Consider the following 17,930-nt stretch of genomic DNA (forward strand, 5'->3'; position numbering starts at 1 on the left):
GCATGGCCCCCCTTATCCCTATCCTGATATGCATGGCTCTCATCCCTAGCCTGTTATGCATGTCTCCCTTATCTTTATCCTGGTAGGAATGATCCCCCTCATCCCTATTCTGGTATGCAGGGCCCAATCCTTAACCTGGTATGATTGGCCACCGTCCCGGTTCTGGTATGCATGGTCCCATCCTTATCCTGGTATGATTGGTCCCATCCTTATCCTGGTATGCATGGCCCCAGCAGAAAAAATTAAAAAAAAAAAAAAAATTACACTTACCTTCACGGTGCTCCCTCGCAACGTCCTGTTACAATCCCAGCAACTGCTTTATGTTTGTAAGCAGTGCATGGCAGGGACATCATGAGCTGCTTGCAAGCTGAAGGGCAGCTGCCGGAATACACAATGCTCTGCACGCCGGGACTGTGTGCGCGTAAAGCAGTGAGTATTCATTGCTCTCTAGTGAGCACAGTGTCAGCCGGAGAATTCCTGCAGCTGTCGGGCGGTCAAGTGTGCTGATACTTAAGAGAAATTAATATACATCCCATTCCATGAATACTCATTTCTCTTAAGTATTGGCACACGTGACTGCCGGCAGCAGCAGGAATTCTCCGGCTGACACTGTGCACGCTAGAGTGCGCGCACAGAGTCCCAGCGTGCAGAGCATTGAGTATTCCAGCAGCTGCCCTTCGGCTTACAAGCAGCACATTATGTCCCTGCCATGCGCTGCTTATAAGCATTAAGCAGCTGCTGGCATCGGAGCAGGACACTCTGAGGGAGCACCGGGACGGTAAGTGTAATGGATTATTTTTTTAATGTTTTCTGATGTGGCCATGCATACCAGGATGGGGGCGGGGGCCAATCATACAAGCATAAGGAAAAGATGGGACCATTCATACCAGAAATGAGATGGGGGCCCATCATACCAGGATGCCATTTCTGAGAAATGAATATTCATTGCCCTCCACGCCCATGGGCGTAGAATGCAGTGAATATTATTTTCTCTTTAGCAGCGGGCACAGGAGTTAGCCGCAGCAGCTGGCTCCTGCCTCTGTGACCTGCTACTCTGCCGAAACCGCTCCCCCACCTCGCACCACAGCCGGTACATCTGGACTATAAGACACACCCCCATTTTCCTCCACATTTTTGGAGGAAAAAGTGCGTCTGATAGTCCGAAAAATACGGTACATCTAGTGGTGGCTATATGTGGTCAGAATTTCTTTTTCATTACCTCTATGGTTAAAAGGAGGAAACTTCTCCTGTTCATTGCATTTTGCCAGTTTTTAGGCTTTTTTTACGTTAATCAACATTTTTATGCAGTGCGGAGACAACTAAACTTATGAGCAAAACTGCAGATTGCAATTGTGAACAGGGAGGTAGGATCCAAGACCTCTTCTTACCTGGTCATATTCACTGCCGGCTTCCAGCAAACTCTGCTGGATAGCAAACTGCAGCAGGTCATCCTCTTCCTCCCGCATACTCTCACGGTAACTTCCCACCATACTGTAACCTCGCGGAGCTTCAAACAATGACTGGTCCATCTCACAGCCACGTCCAGAAGCTAAACATTCACAAAAAAAAAAATAATATACAGGTCAGAAAAAAACTTTTGCTAACTAACTATCTAAGATACCTCCTTCCCAAAAGAGCTGACAACATAAAAGCACCATTACAAAAGCAGCCAAATCTGTATGTGTAGTCAGGCAAAGCAGTGAAGGTGGAGGCCTGGTGGAGCCATCTGAAATGTTGGTGGATCATGCTACCTACCTATCTAGGATATATGGGTGACATGAGGCATAGCTAATGGTAATCCTCTCTCTAGTCACCCCTACCCAGGACCTCCTTTGCCCCCAGTGCTGAGGTCTGAAACATACTGTTGGAGTCCCTGTGTCCCGTCTCCCCCTGCTGTGGCATCATACTTATAGAGCTGGTGCTGCTAACACTGCAGGAGTCGCTGCTTGGGGAGGGGGCTTCACTGCTGGGACTTTGACGAAGGGACGATACTGGCTCATCACATCCGTTTAGGTTTCCGAAAGTGATGCGTGCATTCAAAATGTGAAAAATGGGAATTTCTGAAAAAAAAAGATAAAAATACCATAAGAGTACAGAATATCAACAGTTTGCAAAAGCGATTTGTAAAATTTGCATCTGTAATCAGCTATAAGGCTGAGTGCAGACGGAGTTTTGAGCCCTGCCGATTTTTCCGTGCAGAATGGAAGAAAACCGCAGGTCAAATGACCTGCATTTTTCCTGCGGATTTCTTCCATTTTTCACACGGTTTTCATGCGGTTTTTGTGCGGTTTTCCATTGCGGTCTTCCCCCTGCGGATTTGGTAACAGGGGAGATAGAAAACCGCACAAAAGAAGCAACATGCTGCGGATTTTGTACCGCAGGAAAACCGCGCGGAAAAATCCGCAGCGTCTGCACAGCGTTTTTTTTTTTCATTCATTTTAAAGGTACTGTACATCACAATGCGGATATGCAACGTTTCTGCGCGGTAAAATCCGCTGCGGAAACGCTGCAAATCTGCATCGTGTGCACATGGCCTAATGAAATACAACCTGTCCATTATTTTCGTTATTTATTTAGCAAAATTACATTTTCCAATGGGAATCTTTTGCTTTAAAGGGGCTGTCCACCGTGTATTATCACATCAAGACCTCACTAAGAAACAATGGATACTCACCTCCCGTTGTCAGCATCGCTATTCCTGGTGGCTCCCCTGACTTTGTGTCATAAGACTGCTGCAGACAATTAGCGGTCATTGTTTCTTCTGAGTGGATATCCGCCCCGACCGAATATTGATGAGCTACAGCCGATCAGCGGTTGCAGATTGGCTGCAGCAGTCCCTTGACATAACAATGTCATGGTACATGCTTAGAATAGCACACAGACATCTCTTAAACAGCACGACTGTGGGAGGTGACAATCCATTGTTTTTCTTTTAAATTGGGCCATTAAAGTGATAAATTTGCTGTTGTAGAGGCATGGACAACCGTTGAAGGCCCTGCTCGCAGAGTGCCCTCCTTGCATCTAACTTTTCTAGTATAAGCCTGAGGTGCATCACATTTATGGCTTTGTTAAAAAGTGTATATAAATATAATACTCACCAATTTTGACAGGGAATCCTGGGGGTAGCCTGAGAGTTATAAAATCACGAAGTTTTGCAAAAAGTGCATTGCTTATTGCCATGAGGTCAATGATTGGTGCCACCTGTTCTGACAAAGACAAAGGGTGATCTTCACACAACCAAAGTTTGGCTTTAAACCTGAATGTGGTAAATAAAAGACAAACATGTAGATGATAATGATAAAACACAAGGGAAACATTCAATGTATGCAAAGCAATACTTTCCCTTTTAAAGGCTGGGATTCAGACATCCATATTTCATGGTCCAAGTATTGAATGTGATGTACAAACTTTTCTCAGATCTCCTGATCCAAACTCAACAGTTTTATATGTGCCTACGAGGCTGTTGCGTTAAGTTCAAGAAACACAAAGCCAGTCCATACTTGCAGAAAAAAAAATGCAGCAAAAACGCTGTGTGTGAACATAGCCTTAAGCCCCGACTGACTGCAGTAGATTTCATTTAGTGCCACATTCTCTTAGGTCTTTGACAAGATTCGTAACTCTCCCAGTTAGAAACATATCACACTACACTCTGAACACCCTCTTGGAAGACCTTCACTCTGTCTATCATTTTGTAAATATAGTCCTAGATCATTTATTATCAAAATTCAATCATGTAACACTTCAGGCGCTACTTACTTCTGAGTTTTGGTAGTAAGTTCCATGGGTCGCCCCATATCTCGTTGTCCCAATTCAAAACTAGGGTCAAAGTATTCATCTGGAGTGATGGCTGTTGGGTTAGTCTGGCTAAAAGTCTGGGTAATTAGTGTCTGCTAAAAAAAAGAGAAGGAAATGTTAAAATGATACACAAAAATAGGGATTTTTGTGTACTCACCGTAAAATCCTTTTCTACGAGATGCTCATTGGAGGACACAGACCATGGTCTGTGTCCCCCAATGAGGCGAAGGAGAAAAGACCATAGTGTATTGTGTACATATATAAAGAACATCTCTCTTTAGTCTTTACCTCTTTAAGGCATTATTTACTTATGTGTGCTGTGAAGATGGGGATTGTGTTGATTCATGTTATGCAGTTTTTATATACAGTTGCAATCAAAATTAATAATTGAATCCCAATTGCAAATTACGTTTATTAGCAAACTTTACAAACTTTCCACCGTTTGCAATAATCCAACAAAACAAGAACAAATTAGCTGAATGCAACTAATAAAACAAGTGGTTTCTCCAAATTCAATAAAAAGGGCCCAATTTATCAATTATGGTTTTTTTTATGTAACTGTTCTTTTGTTTTGTGATATTCATTGCTGTTTTAGTGCCAAATTCTTCAGGATGGCACACATGAGTTCATGAATTTTGCAGAAAAAAAAAAAGATTCTTTTTTTGTTTGCTGTGCTAGTAAAAAAAACTTGCACAATCATTAATAATGTCACATATAATGCTAACTTTTGGGTATTGATACAAAAAAAAAGTACTGACAGGTGGGATGTGAGTAAACTTGCGCAAAAATGTTGCGACTTTTTAAAAAGTCGCAAATGATGAATCAGCTTAAAACTTCTAGATTACAAAAATCATGTCAACAACTGCAAACAGAGAAAAAAATAGAAAATAGACTTGAAGAAAGAAGAATTTGTCACAAAATAGATGAAGAGCTTAAAGGGGTTGTCTGTGATAGGGCAGGTGCACATGGCAGCCTATTCTCTCATCCGAGAGAATCGGGCTGATTATGCAAATAAGAGTCCAATCAAATTCTGATCACAATGTCAGCTTAGTGTGATCCAATTCTCTCGGATGAGGAGAAGATGGAAAACAAAATTTCTCCACCTTCTCCATTGTCTCGGTGTGCGGAAATCGGACTGCACTTAGATGTCATCCGAGTGTGATTCGATGTTTTCCCTTGACTTATATGGCCGAATGTGATCCGAATATTGGATCAAACTTGGACATTCTGAGATTTGTTTTCCCTGGACTGCTTCTGTGTGAGGAAAAAAATTGGATGTGTGCACGGCCCCATAGACTAACAATGGTCAGAGTGCGATTCAATGTTTTGTGGGACTGCACTTGGACTGATAATATGGTGGTGTGAGTGAGCCATTAGGATAAGTCATCAACATCTGATTGCTATAGGTGTGATTTCTGACATCTAGTGATGATAAGGTGTTATCCGAGCATGCTCGTTTGGCCTGTTTGTTAGGCAATCCCTGCATGTGTTGTCGAGCATTTTTTTCGAGCAAGGCGAAAATACCTGATTAGAACACAAGCGTCCTCGGATAACACCTTATCCAATAGCGCTCACTCATCACTACTGGCGCCCTCACTGCTCAGTTTCAAAACTGCATATCACAGCTCCGTCATCTCTATAGCTTCCATGTAAAAGTATTGCTGGACTTTGAAACAGCTAAATGCGTATATAAATAATTTTTTTTTTGGTGGGGACATGGGGGCGAAATCTTAGTGACAAATTTGCTTTAATAGGAAAAATAAACTGATTGATAAAAACTGATACCAGAAGCCAAAAATAAAAAAAAAATTGAAAAGAAACCGGAAATGATGAATTGGGCACATAAAGACTACTGCAGTGTCAGAATTCATTAAACCCCTGAATAGAATACCTCTGCAAATCAGATGTTGTCTCAAACAATCATAGTTTTCATAAGTTGCATCGGATGCCTTAAGGTCCCGTTACATTTAGCGATGCACCAGCGATCCCGACAACGATACGACCCGGTCAGGATCGCTGGTGCATCGCTAAATGGTCGCTAGTGAGCTGCCACACAGGCAGATCTCACTAGTGATGCTGCAGCAGTCGGGGGTCGTCACTTACTTGTCACACAGAGCGAGGGTGATGTCTTCCTTCCGCGTCCATGGAGCCGCTCGTCGGCGCCAGCAGGAAGAGAAATGGACCAGGACGATCTCACGCGATCAGCGATATCCAGCGGGGAGCTGGGTCGGAAGTAAGTGTCACATGTAGCGAGATCGCTAGATATCGCTATTGCGTCACAAAATCGGTGATGCTTTAGCGATATCGCTAGCGATCTCGCTAAAGCGTCATCAAATACCTGGAGGACTGGCTAGGGGATTGTTGACTGTGATGTTTGATTGCGTGTTAGAACTATGGATAAACTCAGGAGGGGCTTGAGTAATTTTGATTGCAGCTGTATATCATGTCTCCCTCCACTTGTTCTTCACAATTGAAAACATGACACCATTTGATTTTCTATGGTCTGTTGTGTATCAGTGTCACAGTTCCCTATTACAGAAAGTGTATTCATGGCAGCTTATGCTTCCAGAAATGAGAAGAATAATTGTACATGTGAGCTGCCATCTCAGATGTCAGAGGTGATGTGTCGTTTTTCTATTCTGTCACTCTTTGCGGGTTTGCTTTTTATCTTTTTATTACATCTCACTGTAAGAGAAGTGAGAGCTTTATTGGCAATCACACACATTGGCACCATGAAGGCAAATCTTATTTTCATATACAATTAAATACAATTAGACGTTCACCATAGGACTCAGTCAACGGTACAGCAGGCTGGCATAGGATCAGATGATGGCAGTGGAGCTTTGCCAGGCATTTCTACAATTAAATCACTCTTTGTATTTTGAGAAGCAAATTGTGTTTCAATTTGGGGGATAAAAATTCCCCGACGTGTTAATGAAAAACAAGAGTTAGAAATGAATATGTAGGAGCTTCTAGTAACTGAAGGATGTGTCTATTAGATCTATTGGTGTACATTTCGCTAAGAAATATAGTTCATACATTTTCACGTCAACATTTTATTGATGAATATTGCTGCTTTGCGCGGGCTTTGTTCACACTCCTGGTTTTGGCTTACAAATACTGATGTAGAATACTGACCAAAAGCTGAACGTGTGAACGTGGCCTTAATTTGAGGCAGTGAAGAATGAAATCTTTTTCAAGTGAAAACTGATTTAGGAAACGCGTATGTGCACATAATCTTTTTCAGGCGGATTCCTGTAAAATTAGCCACATAAAACGACATCGATGTTCCGTCTTATGTCACATCTTTCATCTGCTTCAAGGTTAGGAAACCCCGAAGAGGTTAAAAGAAATAACATGTTCATTCTTCAGGCGGCTGCCACTAGGAAATACTTACAAGCACAGAGCTGCCAAAATGTCTAAATAGATGCACGCAAAACCGCTTCGAGAAAATGACCGCCACTGCTTTCCTGATGTGGATTTAGCCTTAAAACACCCAGCGGATGTGCCAGTGTCTAAAAGATGGGACGTTTTTATTTTCCTGAAGTAGTTTTGAAGAGTTTTAGAACTGTGTTTCGCAGCCTTTTGGCGTGACAGAGTTTAGTTTAGCAGTCTGGACGAGGATCCACGAGGAGTCATTTCAAAAAATGACTTCCACTATTTTTTTTTTTTTATGAGGCATTTTTCAAAACTTTAATGTAAGTTCCTATAATGAGTTTCTGATGCTGTGTATTTACACTGTGCAAAACCGCAGCGTCTTAACAGCTCCAGCCCCAGCAAAATGGATTGGATTTCTGGAAATCTTATGGCCATTAAAGGGGTTGTCCAGGCTTTTCACATAATCTCAGTGCATATCTGGGCTGCAGAATGCTGACAATAAGTAATTTACCTTCTGTGGCCAGTTTGCAGGGTTTGCTAGATATCAGCTCTTGCTTGTAAGAAAAACGTCCGGGGGTGTGTGTTCTGGCATTGAAATGAGAACTGGTCGTTTCCTCCTACTCTACTAAAAACCTGCCTTCTATAGCAACAACCCCACCCTCCATAGCTACAGGCCCTCCCTGACCACATGAACAAGCCTATCCCTCCTCACACAGTAACAAATTTTCCCCCTCTAGCAGCCTCAGTGCAGAGAGCAGAACCACCCAGCTGCTCCTCCCCCAGACACACGCTGAACAGTGATCTATGGAAAGTGAAACTATTGAGGAGGAAACGACCAGTTCTCAATTCAATGCCAGAACACACACCCCTGGATGTTTTTCTTACAACCAAGAGATGATATCTAGCAAACCCTGCAAACTGGCCACAGAAGGTAAATTACTTATTGTCAGCATTCTGCAGCCCAGATATGCACTGAGATTATGTGAAAAGCCTGGACAACCCCTTTAAGCTTTTTTTTTAACCCAGGGTAAACTGACCAGTGGTGAGTGCTAGAAATCAGCTTGTTAATTTCTCTTGCTGGTACACTGAGTTTTATGAGCAGATTTTCCCCATAGAATTGCAATAGATGCGGAAAATACAACATCGAAGAAATGGAGCATAAACACTATAATACTAGAATCCAAAGTATCAAAATTTTATGTAATTGTAATAGTACAAATGTTAAAAAACAGACAAATGTAGACAATACAATGCATAATGAATCCAAAACACAGAGCTATTCGATTAAAGTCCAGGTGCACCAGTATGCCATTTAGTAAGGGGACATAAAAGTTCCCCATTTCTCCTGAACAATCAAGTTCCCTGTAGTGTGTCTTAATAGATACCACCCATATTAATTTATAATAGACCCAGAGACAGGAGATAGATGGGAAACTAACAAAAGAAGTATAATTAAGATCATAGATGTGGAAAATACGCAGGTAAAATACTCATATGGGTTTTTAGTGCGTTTCTGCACGACTGTATTAATAAAGTTTTGTGAATACCAGGAAGTATCAAAACCAAAGGAAGGAATCTACCGAAACGTGCATCGGGGCGTGCATCCGCACCTTCCTGGGACCATCATTGCTTTAGGAAATCTTTTTCATGCTGCATGTGTTCACTCCATTCTGATACCTTTACTGATGTCGGCCATTCCTAACCTTATGCCTTATGGCCAAATCCACTTGGTTCAGCTTTTGTGATATAGTTAGTGATTATTTATTCCTGCACTTTTCAGATTTTACTCTTGGGCTAAATCACATTTTTTATTATGCACTAATCTGATGCATATTAATTGCTGTATTTTTGGGATTTTTTTAAAATTATATATTTATATGCACTATTTATAATTATAATTATATTGGTTTATGACTTATCGGTATTTATTAGTATTTTTTATATAATATGTTCAGCATGTAAATTTTATCTAAGGGTATAGAAACGTCTTTGTCTAAGGCCATACAATTTATTTATTCTATATTTATATGAAAATATTTTTTTCACCTTAGATAAAATTTTAATAATTGTCCCAGCTATATTTTATCTTTATCATCTTTTATGTATTTGTGTGGTGCACCTTTTTATAGCACTAGTTTTGTTGCCAACACTTCTAATAAAGGCATTATTTTATATTGCTCAAATTCTCCCTGTTTGGATATTTATCTATTAATATATTTATAAACAGATGTATATATATTTTTTTTTTCTAGGTTTCTATAAACCGGCTCCCAGTTTTTAGGTTTACTGATTTTGGAGTGGTATCCACTTCTCTTTTTTCTTTTGGTTGGGCGTTAATTTTTATATATAACCCTCCCTATATGCATATATTTTTTGTATCATTATATTAAATTTTAGGGTACTTATTGTTAGGCGTCGGGTTTCTGCGTTTACTCCGCAGGGATCCAGACCCTCACATTCTGCAGTCTCCTGCTGTTTTTCTACTGCAGAGGAGATTGCAGAGGAGATTGCCTTGCAGCAAATCTCTCCTGAGGCTAAGTCCTTCTGTCCTCTTACTGGGCATGCTCATGGGACGATCTCCCATTGGAGATCGAGAGTCATGTGCTCAGGTCCCGCTCCAGTTCTCATTGGTCCATCTCAGAGATCTAGAAGCTTGTGGAAGGTCCCGGCTGCAATAAAAGGCGCGCATGGCTGTTCCGCCATAATAATAATAATAAATTTTATTTCTATAGCGCTGACATATTCCGCAGCACTTTACATTTCAGAGGGGATTTGTACAGACAATAGACATTACAGCATAACAATAATCACATAGATTATAACAAATACCAAGAGGAATGAGGGCCCTGCTCGCAAGCTTACAGTCTATGAGGAAAGAGGTAGACATGAAAGGTGGGTGGTAACAGTTGCCCTGATTGTATGGACCAGCCATAATGTTAAGTGTGTAACAGTACAGACACAGAGGGCTAATGGATGCATAAAGCATGTGGGAACATGATGCGGGGAACCTGGTTATGGTAAAACTTTTGGCTGTGCCACACAGGGATAGATTAGGTTAATGTGTTGAGGAGATAGGCCAGTCTGAATAAATGTGTTTTCAGGGCCCGCTTAAAATTTTGGGGATTGGGGACTAATCGAATTGACCTGGGAAGTGCATTCCAAAGAATTGGCACAGCACGTGTAAAGTCTTGGAGACGGGAGTGGGAGGTTCTGATTATTGAGGATGCTTACCTCAAGTCATCAGCAGAGTGGAGGGCGTAGGTAGGGTGGTATACTGAAACAAGAGTGGAGATGTAGGGTGGTGCTGAGCCATGGAGAGCTTTGTAGGTGAGGGTAATAAGTTTATACTGAATTCTGGAGTGGATGGGTAGCCAGTGTAATGACTGGCACAGGGTAGAGGCATCGGTGTAACGATTGGTGAGGAATATGATCCTCGCTAAAGCATTCAAGACAGATTGGAGAGGGGAGAGTTTGGTAAGAGGGAGACCGATTAGAAGAGAGTTACAATAGTCGAGACAAGAATGAATAAGAGAGACAGTAAGAGTTTTCACAGAGTCAAAAGTAAGAAAAGGTTGAATTCTAGAGATGTTTTTGAGGTGCGTTCTGCCTTTCCTAACACTTATATATAAAATTTTATTATGTATATATTTTTAATGTCTTTCCTATTTTGGTTTTCTAATCGTCATATTATACAGGAACTGTGTACTTACAATTGCTCATATTGTCTTTCTACCAAGTTAGTTCTTCTCTTTTCTCGGCTCTATGTAGAAACCAACAGTCTTTTCCCTGCATGAGTTATCATTTTCTTCAACTCCTAACCCAGCTGCTCCACTCCTTCTCCTGCCAAGGATTTTGCAGTTATGTAAAATTGTAGTTCTAATGATGACTCATGCAGGGAAAAAAGGCTTTGTTTCTACACAGAGCTTAGAAAGTTTCAGCTAGTCAGTTTTTAATCATGTGATGTCATAGACCTAATGGAAAAGAGAAGAATTAGCTGGGCAGAAAGGCAAAATGAGCAAATATCTAAGGGAAAATCTGTCTTTACTTAAAAATTACACATTTTCTTTGTGCACAATATCTTCTCTTTTGTTTTCATTTCTATATATCAAGTAAAGTCAAGTGCAAAGTCTCTGTTTTCATCTAGAGGTCATTTTAGATCTTCAGGATACAATTATTGATAACTGTCAGGCACAAGGCTGCTGTGAGTGCATTCTGCCACACCAGGTATTGATTTGCACTAAATCCTTATTTCAGAGAGGCAGCTCATGCAATCTTTTTAAGTATAGTCACACAACGGAGGCAGGGAAAGAAACAACTCCGACATTGATTGTTATCAAGGTTTCAGCAATCACAAATAATACTCACCCCATTGTTTGGTCCCACATGCTGCTCAGCTATCCCCAGGAAAGACTGCAAAGGTGTTTTACTACCTGGAAAGAAAATTGAGAAGTCGTATCACAATTGGGGATGGACCTGACGATTTCCATACCTACGACTGTGGCTAAAATATAGCCTTTCACATCTGTATAAAGTATTATTTCTTCTAATCGATTATGAGGGTTGTCACATTTTTGGTATTGTCTGTTACCAAGGGATAAACCAATTTTTATTATTATTATGAGGCTTTTTTAAAGATTTTTTTGTACTAAAGCAACACTTTACCTTATGTATATATATGACAGAACTGTGTTTACTACAATTTCTCATATACAGTCATGGCTGAAAGTGTTGGCACCATTAAAATTGTTCTAGAAAATGAAGTATCTCTCCCACAAAATTATTGCAATTACACATGTTTTCTTATACACATGCTTATTTTCTTTGTGTGTATTGAAACAACACAAAAAAACAAAGGATAAAAAGGCAAATTGGACAATTTTAAACAAAACCCCAAAAATGAGCAGGACAAAATTGTAAGCACCTTTCCAAACTTGTGGGTAAACTACTTTGTTTCAAGCATGTGATGCTCGTTCAAACTCACCTGTGGCAAGGTTTGGGCAATATGAAAGACACACACTAAGCATGGAGAACAGAAAGAGGAGAGGAGTATTTTTTAAAGTGTCCGTGATTTCTTTGAAGCTGAAGAAACTTATACAGAATATTTGTAATATAATTTTACAGTGAATGCAGGTGATGTCTTCATGCCTGTAGATATGGATCACTTATCATGATTTCTTTTAGTTTTTCTAATGCTTCAGCATCCATTTTACAGGCAGCCAGTTGTGGAGGAAGGACAGTAGAGCTGAGCTGACAGCTTTGTGAGAAGACAACTGCAAATGTGCTTTTTGTGTTTGTAATGAGACAACATGCAACTCTGCTGTACTGTGCTAGTTATAATCAGGCACAGCTCTGTAGCAAAGCCTACAGAACTATGAGAGGACAATCACTGCTGTAAATATTTGTGTTAGCTCTGCTGTACTGTATTCTCTCTAATCTTACTGCAGAGCTGTGTGTGATTATGAGAGTAGACTGCCAGTCACTACACATCACATTGGTAACGCAACTTTTATCTAAAACAAGTTCTGGAGGTAGATTCTTAACAGCTCATTTATATATACAGAGGGGAAAAAAAGTATTTAGTCAGCCACCAATTGTGCAAGTTCTCCCGCTTAAAAAGATGAGAGAGGCATGTCATAGGTAGACCACAACTATGAGAGTCAAAATGAGAAAACAAATCCAGAAAATTACCTTGTCTGAACTGGCAAGATTTATTTTGCAAATTATGGTGGAAAATAAGTATTTGCTCATTAACAAAAGTTCATCTCAATATTTTGTTATATATCCTTTGTTGGCAATGACAGAGGTCAAAGGTTTTCTGTAAGTCTTCACAAGGTTGGCACACACTGATCGTAGTATGTTGGACCATTCCTCTATGCAGATCTCCTCTAGATCAGAACAGTGATATTTTGGGGCTGTCCCTGGGCAACACGGACTTTCAATTCCCTAGAAAGGTTTTCTATGGGGTTGAGATCTGGAGACGGGCTAAGCCACTCCAGACCCTTCATATGCTTCTTATGAAGCCACTCCTTCGTTGCCCTGGCGGTGTGCTTGGGATCATTATCATGCTGAAAGACCCATCCACGTTTCATCTTAAATGCCCTTGCTGATGGAAGGAGGTTTGAACTCAAAATCTCAGGATTCATTGCCCCATTCATTCTTTCTTGCACACGGATCAGTCGTCCTGGTCCCTTTGCAGAAAAACAGCCCGAAAGCATGATGTTGCCACCCCCATGCTTCACAGTAGGTATGGTGTTCTTTGGATGCAACTCAGCATTCTGTCTCCTCCAAACACAACAAGTTTTGTATCTACCAAACAGTTCTACTTTGGTTTTATCAGACCATATGACATTCTCCCAATACTCTTCTGGATAATCCAAATGCTCTCTAGCAAACTTCAGACAGGCCAGGACATGTACTGGCTTAAGTAAGGGTACATGTCTGGCACTTAGGATCTGAGTCCCTGGCGGCATAGTGTGTTATTGATGGTAGTCTTTCTTACGGTGGTCGCAGCTCTATGCAGGTCTTTCACTAGGTCCCCCGTGTGGTTCTGGGATTTTTGCTCACCATTCTTGTGATCATTTTGACCCCACAGGGTGAGATCTTGCATGGAGCCCCAGATCGAGGGAGATTATCAGTGGTCTTGTATGTCTTCCATTTTCTTATTATTGCTCCCACAGTTGATTTCATCACACCAAGCTGCTTGCCTATTGCAGATTCAGTCTTCCCAGCCTGGTGCAGGGCTACAATTTTGTTTCTGGTGTCCTTCGACAGCTCATTGGTCTTCACCACAGTGGAGTTTGGAGTGTGACTGTTTGAGGTTGTGGACAGGTGTCTTTCATACTGAAAGTTCAAACAGGTGCCATTACTACAGGTAATGAGTGGAGGACAGAGGAGTCTCCTAAAGAAGAAGTTACAGGTCTGTGAGAGCCAGAAACCTTGCATATTTTTAGGTGACCAAATACTTATTTTCCACCTTAATTTGAAAATTAAATCTTGCCAAATCAGACAGGGTGATTTTCTGGATTTGTTTTCTCATTTTGGCTCTCATAGTTGTGTTCTACCTATGTTGTCAGTTACATGCCTCTCTCATCTTTTTAAGTGGGATAACTTGCACAATTGGTGGCTGACTAAATACTTTTTTTCTCCACTGTATATAAGAAAAACATGGATTTCTCTGGATTAAGATATCAGATTGCAGATATCAAGGTATCATTATATTTAACTTTCTACGTCCTATATGCCCAAATAGACGACTTAGGAGAGTTGATCCTAGTGACAGATTCCCTTTAATGTAAATGATTCTACTGGCAAAGTGCAGACAGGAATGGCAGTTATAATAATAATTTTTATTTGTATAGCACCAACATATTCCGTAACAGAAAACAAAGTGAACTTTATACCCTTTGGCTCTAATGTTAATAACCTCTAATGTTGAAAAACTTAAGTATGATTGTTAGAATACTTTAAACATAATATAGCAAAACTGGTATCAGTTGACATCCAAAAAGTTTGCCTCTTGGCAATAATTTTGAAAAAAATAATCTGCCATTCTCTATGGTTGCAGTGTAGCATTTGGTTAAATGCTTATCCCCTGGGACCACAATTGATCAAAAGAATGCGGCTAAGGGTATACGGCGACGGGTCACACGTTCTTTGAAAAGTCACTCCACAAAGACATCTGAGCAACTTATCTGCGACTTTCTGTCATGCTCTTGTTTTAAAGTGGTGATTTTGCTGTAAGTAAAACAGCTAAGGCCTGTTTCACACATCAGTTTTTTGTGTCAGTTGTAATCCGCCAGAATGGCAGCAAACGGATCCGCCTGTGTACTGACATCAACGTGTGGCACTGGACCGTTTTTTTGACAGATCCGGTGAAGGAAGAAATTTAAAGGAGAGAGAGAGATGCAATGCAAAATGCGGATCCGGCCGCCCGAAAAAACGTTGCATTGTCCGTCCAGGCATGTCGGCGGACGCCAAAAAACCGGATCCAACGGATGGCCATCTGTCAATATCCGCCGGTAATGCAACTCAATGGGAAAAAAAACGGATCCGCCAAGCAAAATGGCGGATCCGTTTTTTTTTGCAAAACGGCGGATTTTGACTGATGGTAACATACGGAAGTGTGAAACAGGCTTAAGCTGCCGACAAGTTGCATCTTACGTGACACTTGCATTGAAGCCTATGGTAAGGGAGTTGAATGCAAAAAAAATTGAACACATTTGGAAACATTTGCAACCATGTCACAATCGCAGGTCGCAATGCAACACCATAGGAAATCAACAGATACAATGCGGCGGTGTGACACAACGATTTCAGTGGCGCGCTACCCATGTCGCTGTATAGTCTGAGCCTGAAGCAGTCATGACGCTCGATGAACTGAACTGCAAATACAAAGACGAGTAAGTAAGACCAGTAGTGATGAGTGAACGCGCTTGGATAAGATATTATCCGAGCCGGCTCGTGTGCTAACCGAGTGTCTTCGGTGTGCTCGAAAAATATGTTCGAGATTCCGCGGCTGCACATCTCACGGCTGTTCGACAGCTGCAACACATGCAGAGATTGCCTTTTTGTTAGATAATCCCTGCATGTTGTTGCAGCTGTCAAAAAGCCACGAGAAATGCAGCCGCAGGTACTTGAACATATTTTTCGAGCACGCCAAAGACACTCGGTTAGCACCCGAGCATGCGCAGATAACACCTTATCAGAGGATGTTCGCTCAACAGTAGTGACCAGTGGTCAGAAAGACATACACAGTTTGAAAATGGTTTTCTCTATCTGAGAGGATGATAAAAATCTTTAAAAAACAAAACAAAAATTAATCTTTAGAAACCACAATAGTTTTACAGGTTATAAAAAAAAACAAATTTGTCTATATGTCAGTTTTAAGTCTAATCCTTTCAGTATAACTCACCGATATATTCTGGATGATGCATTCATTATTGTGTATTATAAATGTGTGACACATGTGGCTTGCACCGCACTTCAGGTGTTTTTTTTATATTTTGCTCTTTGTATTGTTTCTCATGGTAAGATCACACATTTCTGCTATTTCACACCAATTTTCTAGTTTCAAGAACTTAGTTTAAATGTGTTAAAACAAACCTGTTCCAGCACTTTAGAAGCAATAAATATCCACCTTAGTCATATAGCCCAAGGACCAGCTCCAGAGGACTGAGGAAAGAGACTGTTTACATCGCATTTTGGCTTAACAATTGGCACATGGTAGGAAAATCTTCTAGCGCATGGGACGAACATAGAAATGTATGCAACTGTATACCATGTGGTTACTTATATGGTCTACAAGTAGTGGAAACTAATATTCTCTATACTTCACAGTATGTGACAGCACAGAAGGCTCGACTTTCCTAAAGAATAAAAAATAGCATACTGACATATAGCAGCCTGGCAGATGCAGTGATCTATTTTCCATCCACTGGCCTCATACAGTGGCATGTAAAAGTTTGGGAACCCCTGGTCAAAATGACTGTTATTGTGAACAGTTAAGCAAGTTAAAGATCTCTAAAAGGACTAAAGATAAAGATGACACGTTTCCTTTTAATTTTAGGCAAAGAAAATTATATTATATATTCTATAATACACACATATTATATATATATATATATATATATATATATATAAGGGGTTGGACAAAATAATGGAAACACCTAACGTTTTGGCATCATAATCTTCGAACATGTTATAAACATGCAAACCGTGACATGTGGTAATGTTTTGTAGTTGATTATTTGTGTTATGTGATATGTGTATGTAAATTAACTGTTTGTTTTGCAGAATTGTAAGAACATTGATGATAACCTGATACCAATGGCAGACCTCTCGGATTTTCAAAGAGGCCAAATTGTTGGTGCTCGTATGGCAGGCGCTAGTGTAACAGAAAGTGCCCGAATGCTTGGCGTGTCAAGAGGTACTGTCTACAAAGTAATGACTGCGTTTGAAAGAGAAGGAAAAACGTCCGCAGCAAAGCACAGGTCCGGCCGAAAGTCGAAGTTGACTGAGAAAGACCGTTGGACTCTAAAGCGAATTGTGAGAGAGGATCACAAGATCACGGCTCCGAAAATCACTGCTGAGCTCAATGAACACCTACAGAACCCAGTTTCCACGAAAACTGTTCATCGGGAGCTGCACAATTCTGGATTCCACGGAAGAGATGCAATTCGAAAACCGCTGCTCTCAATGACAAATGTTTCCAAGCGTTTAGAGTGGTGTAGAAACCTCCAGAATTGGTCCCTCGAGCAGTGGAAACGTGATATTCTCAGACAAATCATCGTTTACCCTATTTCCGACCTCCGGCCGAGTGTACTTTTGGAGACAGCCGAAAGAAGCATTCCATCCAGACTGCCTTTTCCCAACCGTAAAACATAGCGGTGATGATCTGGGGTGCTATTTCGTGGAGATCCGCCAGGCCAATGATATCCCTTCATGGAAGAATTAACAGCTGCGATTATTTAGGCATTTTGGGCAACCAAGTGCATCCTGTGGTTCAAGCACTGTTCCCCTAGGGGAACGCCATCTTTCAGGATGATAATGCACCAATTCATACAGCTAGAATCGTTAAAGCATGGCACGAGGAACATTCTAATGAAGTTGAGCATCTCATCTGGCCCCCACAATCCCCAGACCTCAACATTATTGAGCATTTATGGTCGATTTTAGAGATTCAAGTTAGACGTCGATTTCTGCCGCCATCATCGCTCAAAGAACTGGAGGGTGTTTTAACTGAAGAATGGGCTACAATT

The 17,930-nt window shown here is 40.9% G+C and overlaps 1 protein-coding gene across 6 annotated transcripts in view; it reads right to left on the bottom strand.

The window, feature by feature from the left end:
• ANKRD13B (ankyrin repeat domain 13B) overlaps positions 1-17,930 on the bottom strand; it is a 281,995-nt gene that overhangs the window by 11,541 nt on the left and 252,524 nt on the right. For 3 of the 6 annotated variants that reach the window (XM_073565456.1, XM_073565450.1, XM_073565452.1), the window contains exons 9-13: positions 11,539-11,603; positions 3,757-3,890; positions 3,099-3,256; positions 1,863-2,060; positions 1,389-1,549 (exon numbers count right to left, since the gene is read on the bottom strand). In XM_073565456.1, the coding sequence (XP_073421557.1) occupies positions 1,389-1,549; positions 1,863-2,060; positions 3,099-3,256; positions 3,757-3,890; positions 11,539-11,603 (716 nt within the window). The remainder of the gene's footprint in view (positions 1-1,388; positions 1,550-1,862; positions 2,061-3,098; positions 3,257-3,756; positions 3,891-11,538; positions 11,604-17,930) is intronic. The other 3 variants (XM_073565446.1, XM_073565444.1, XM_073565445.1) reach the window with 3 other exon arrangements.

Source organism: Dendrobates tinctorius, unplaced genomic scaffold (assembly GCF_039654945.1).
Source record: "Dendrobates tinctorius isolate UK_male_01 unplaced genomic scaffold, ASM3965494v1 ptg000016l, whole genome shotgun sequence".
Lineage (NCBI taxonomy): Eukaryota > Metazoa > Chordata > Amphibia > Anura > Dendrobatidae > Dendrobates > Dendrobates tinctorius.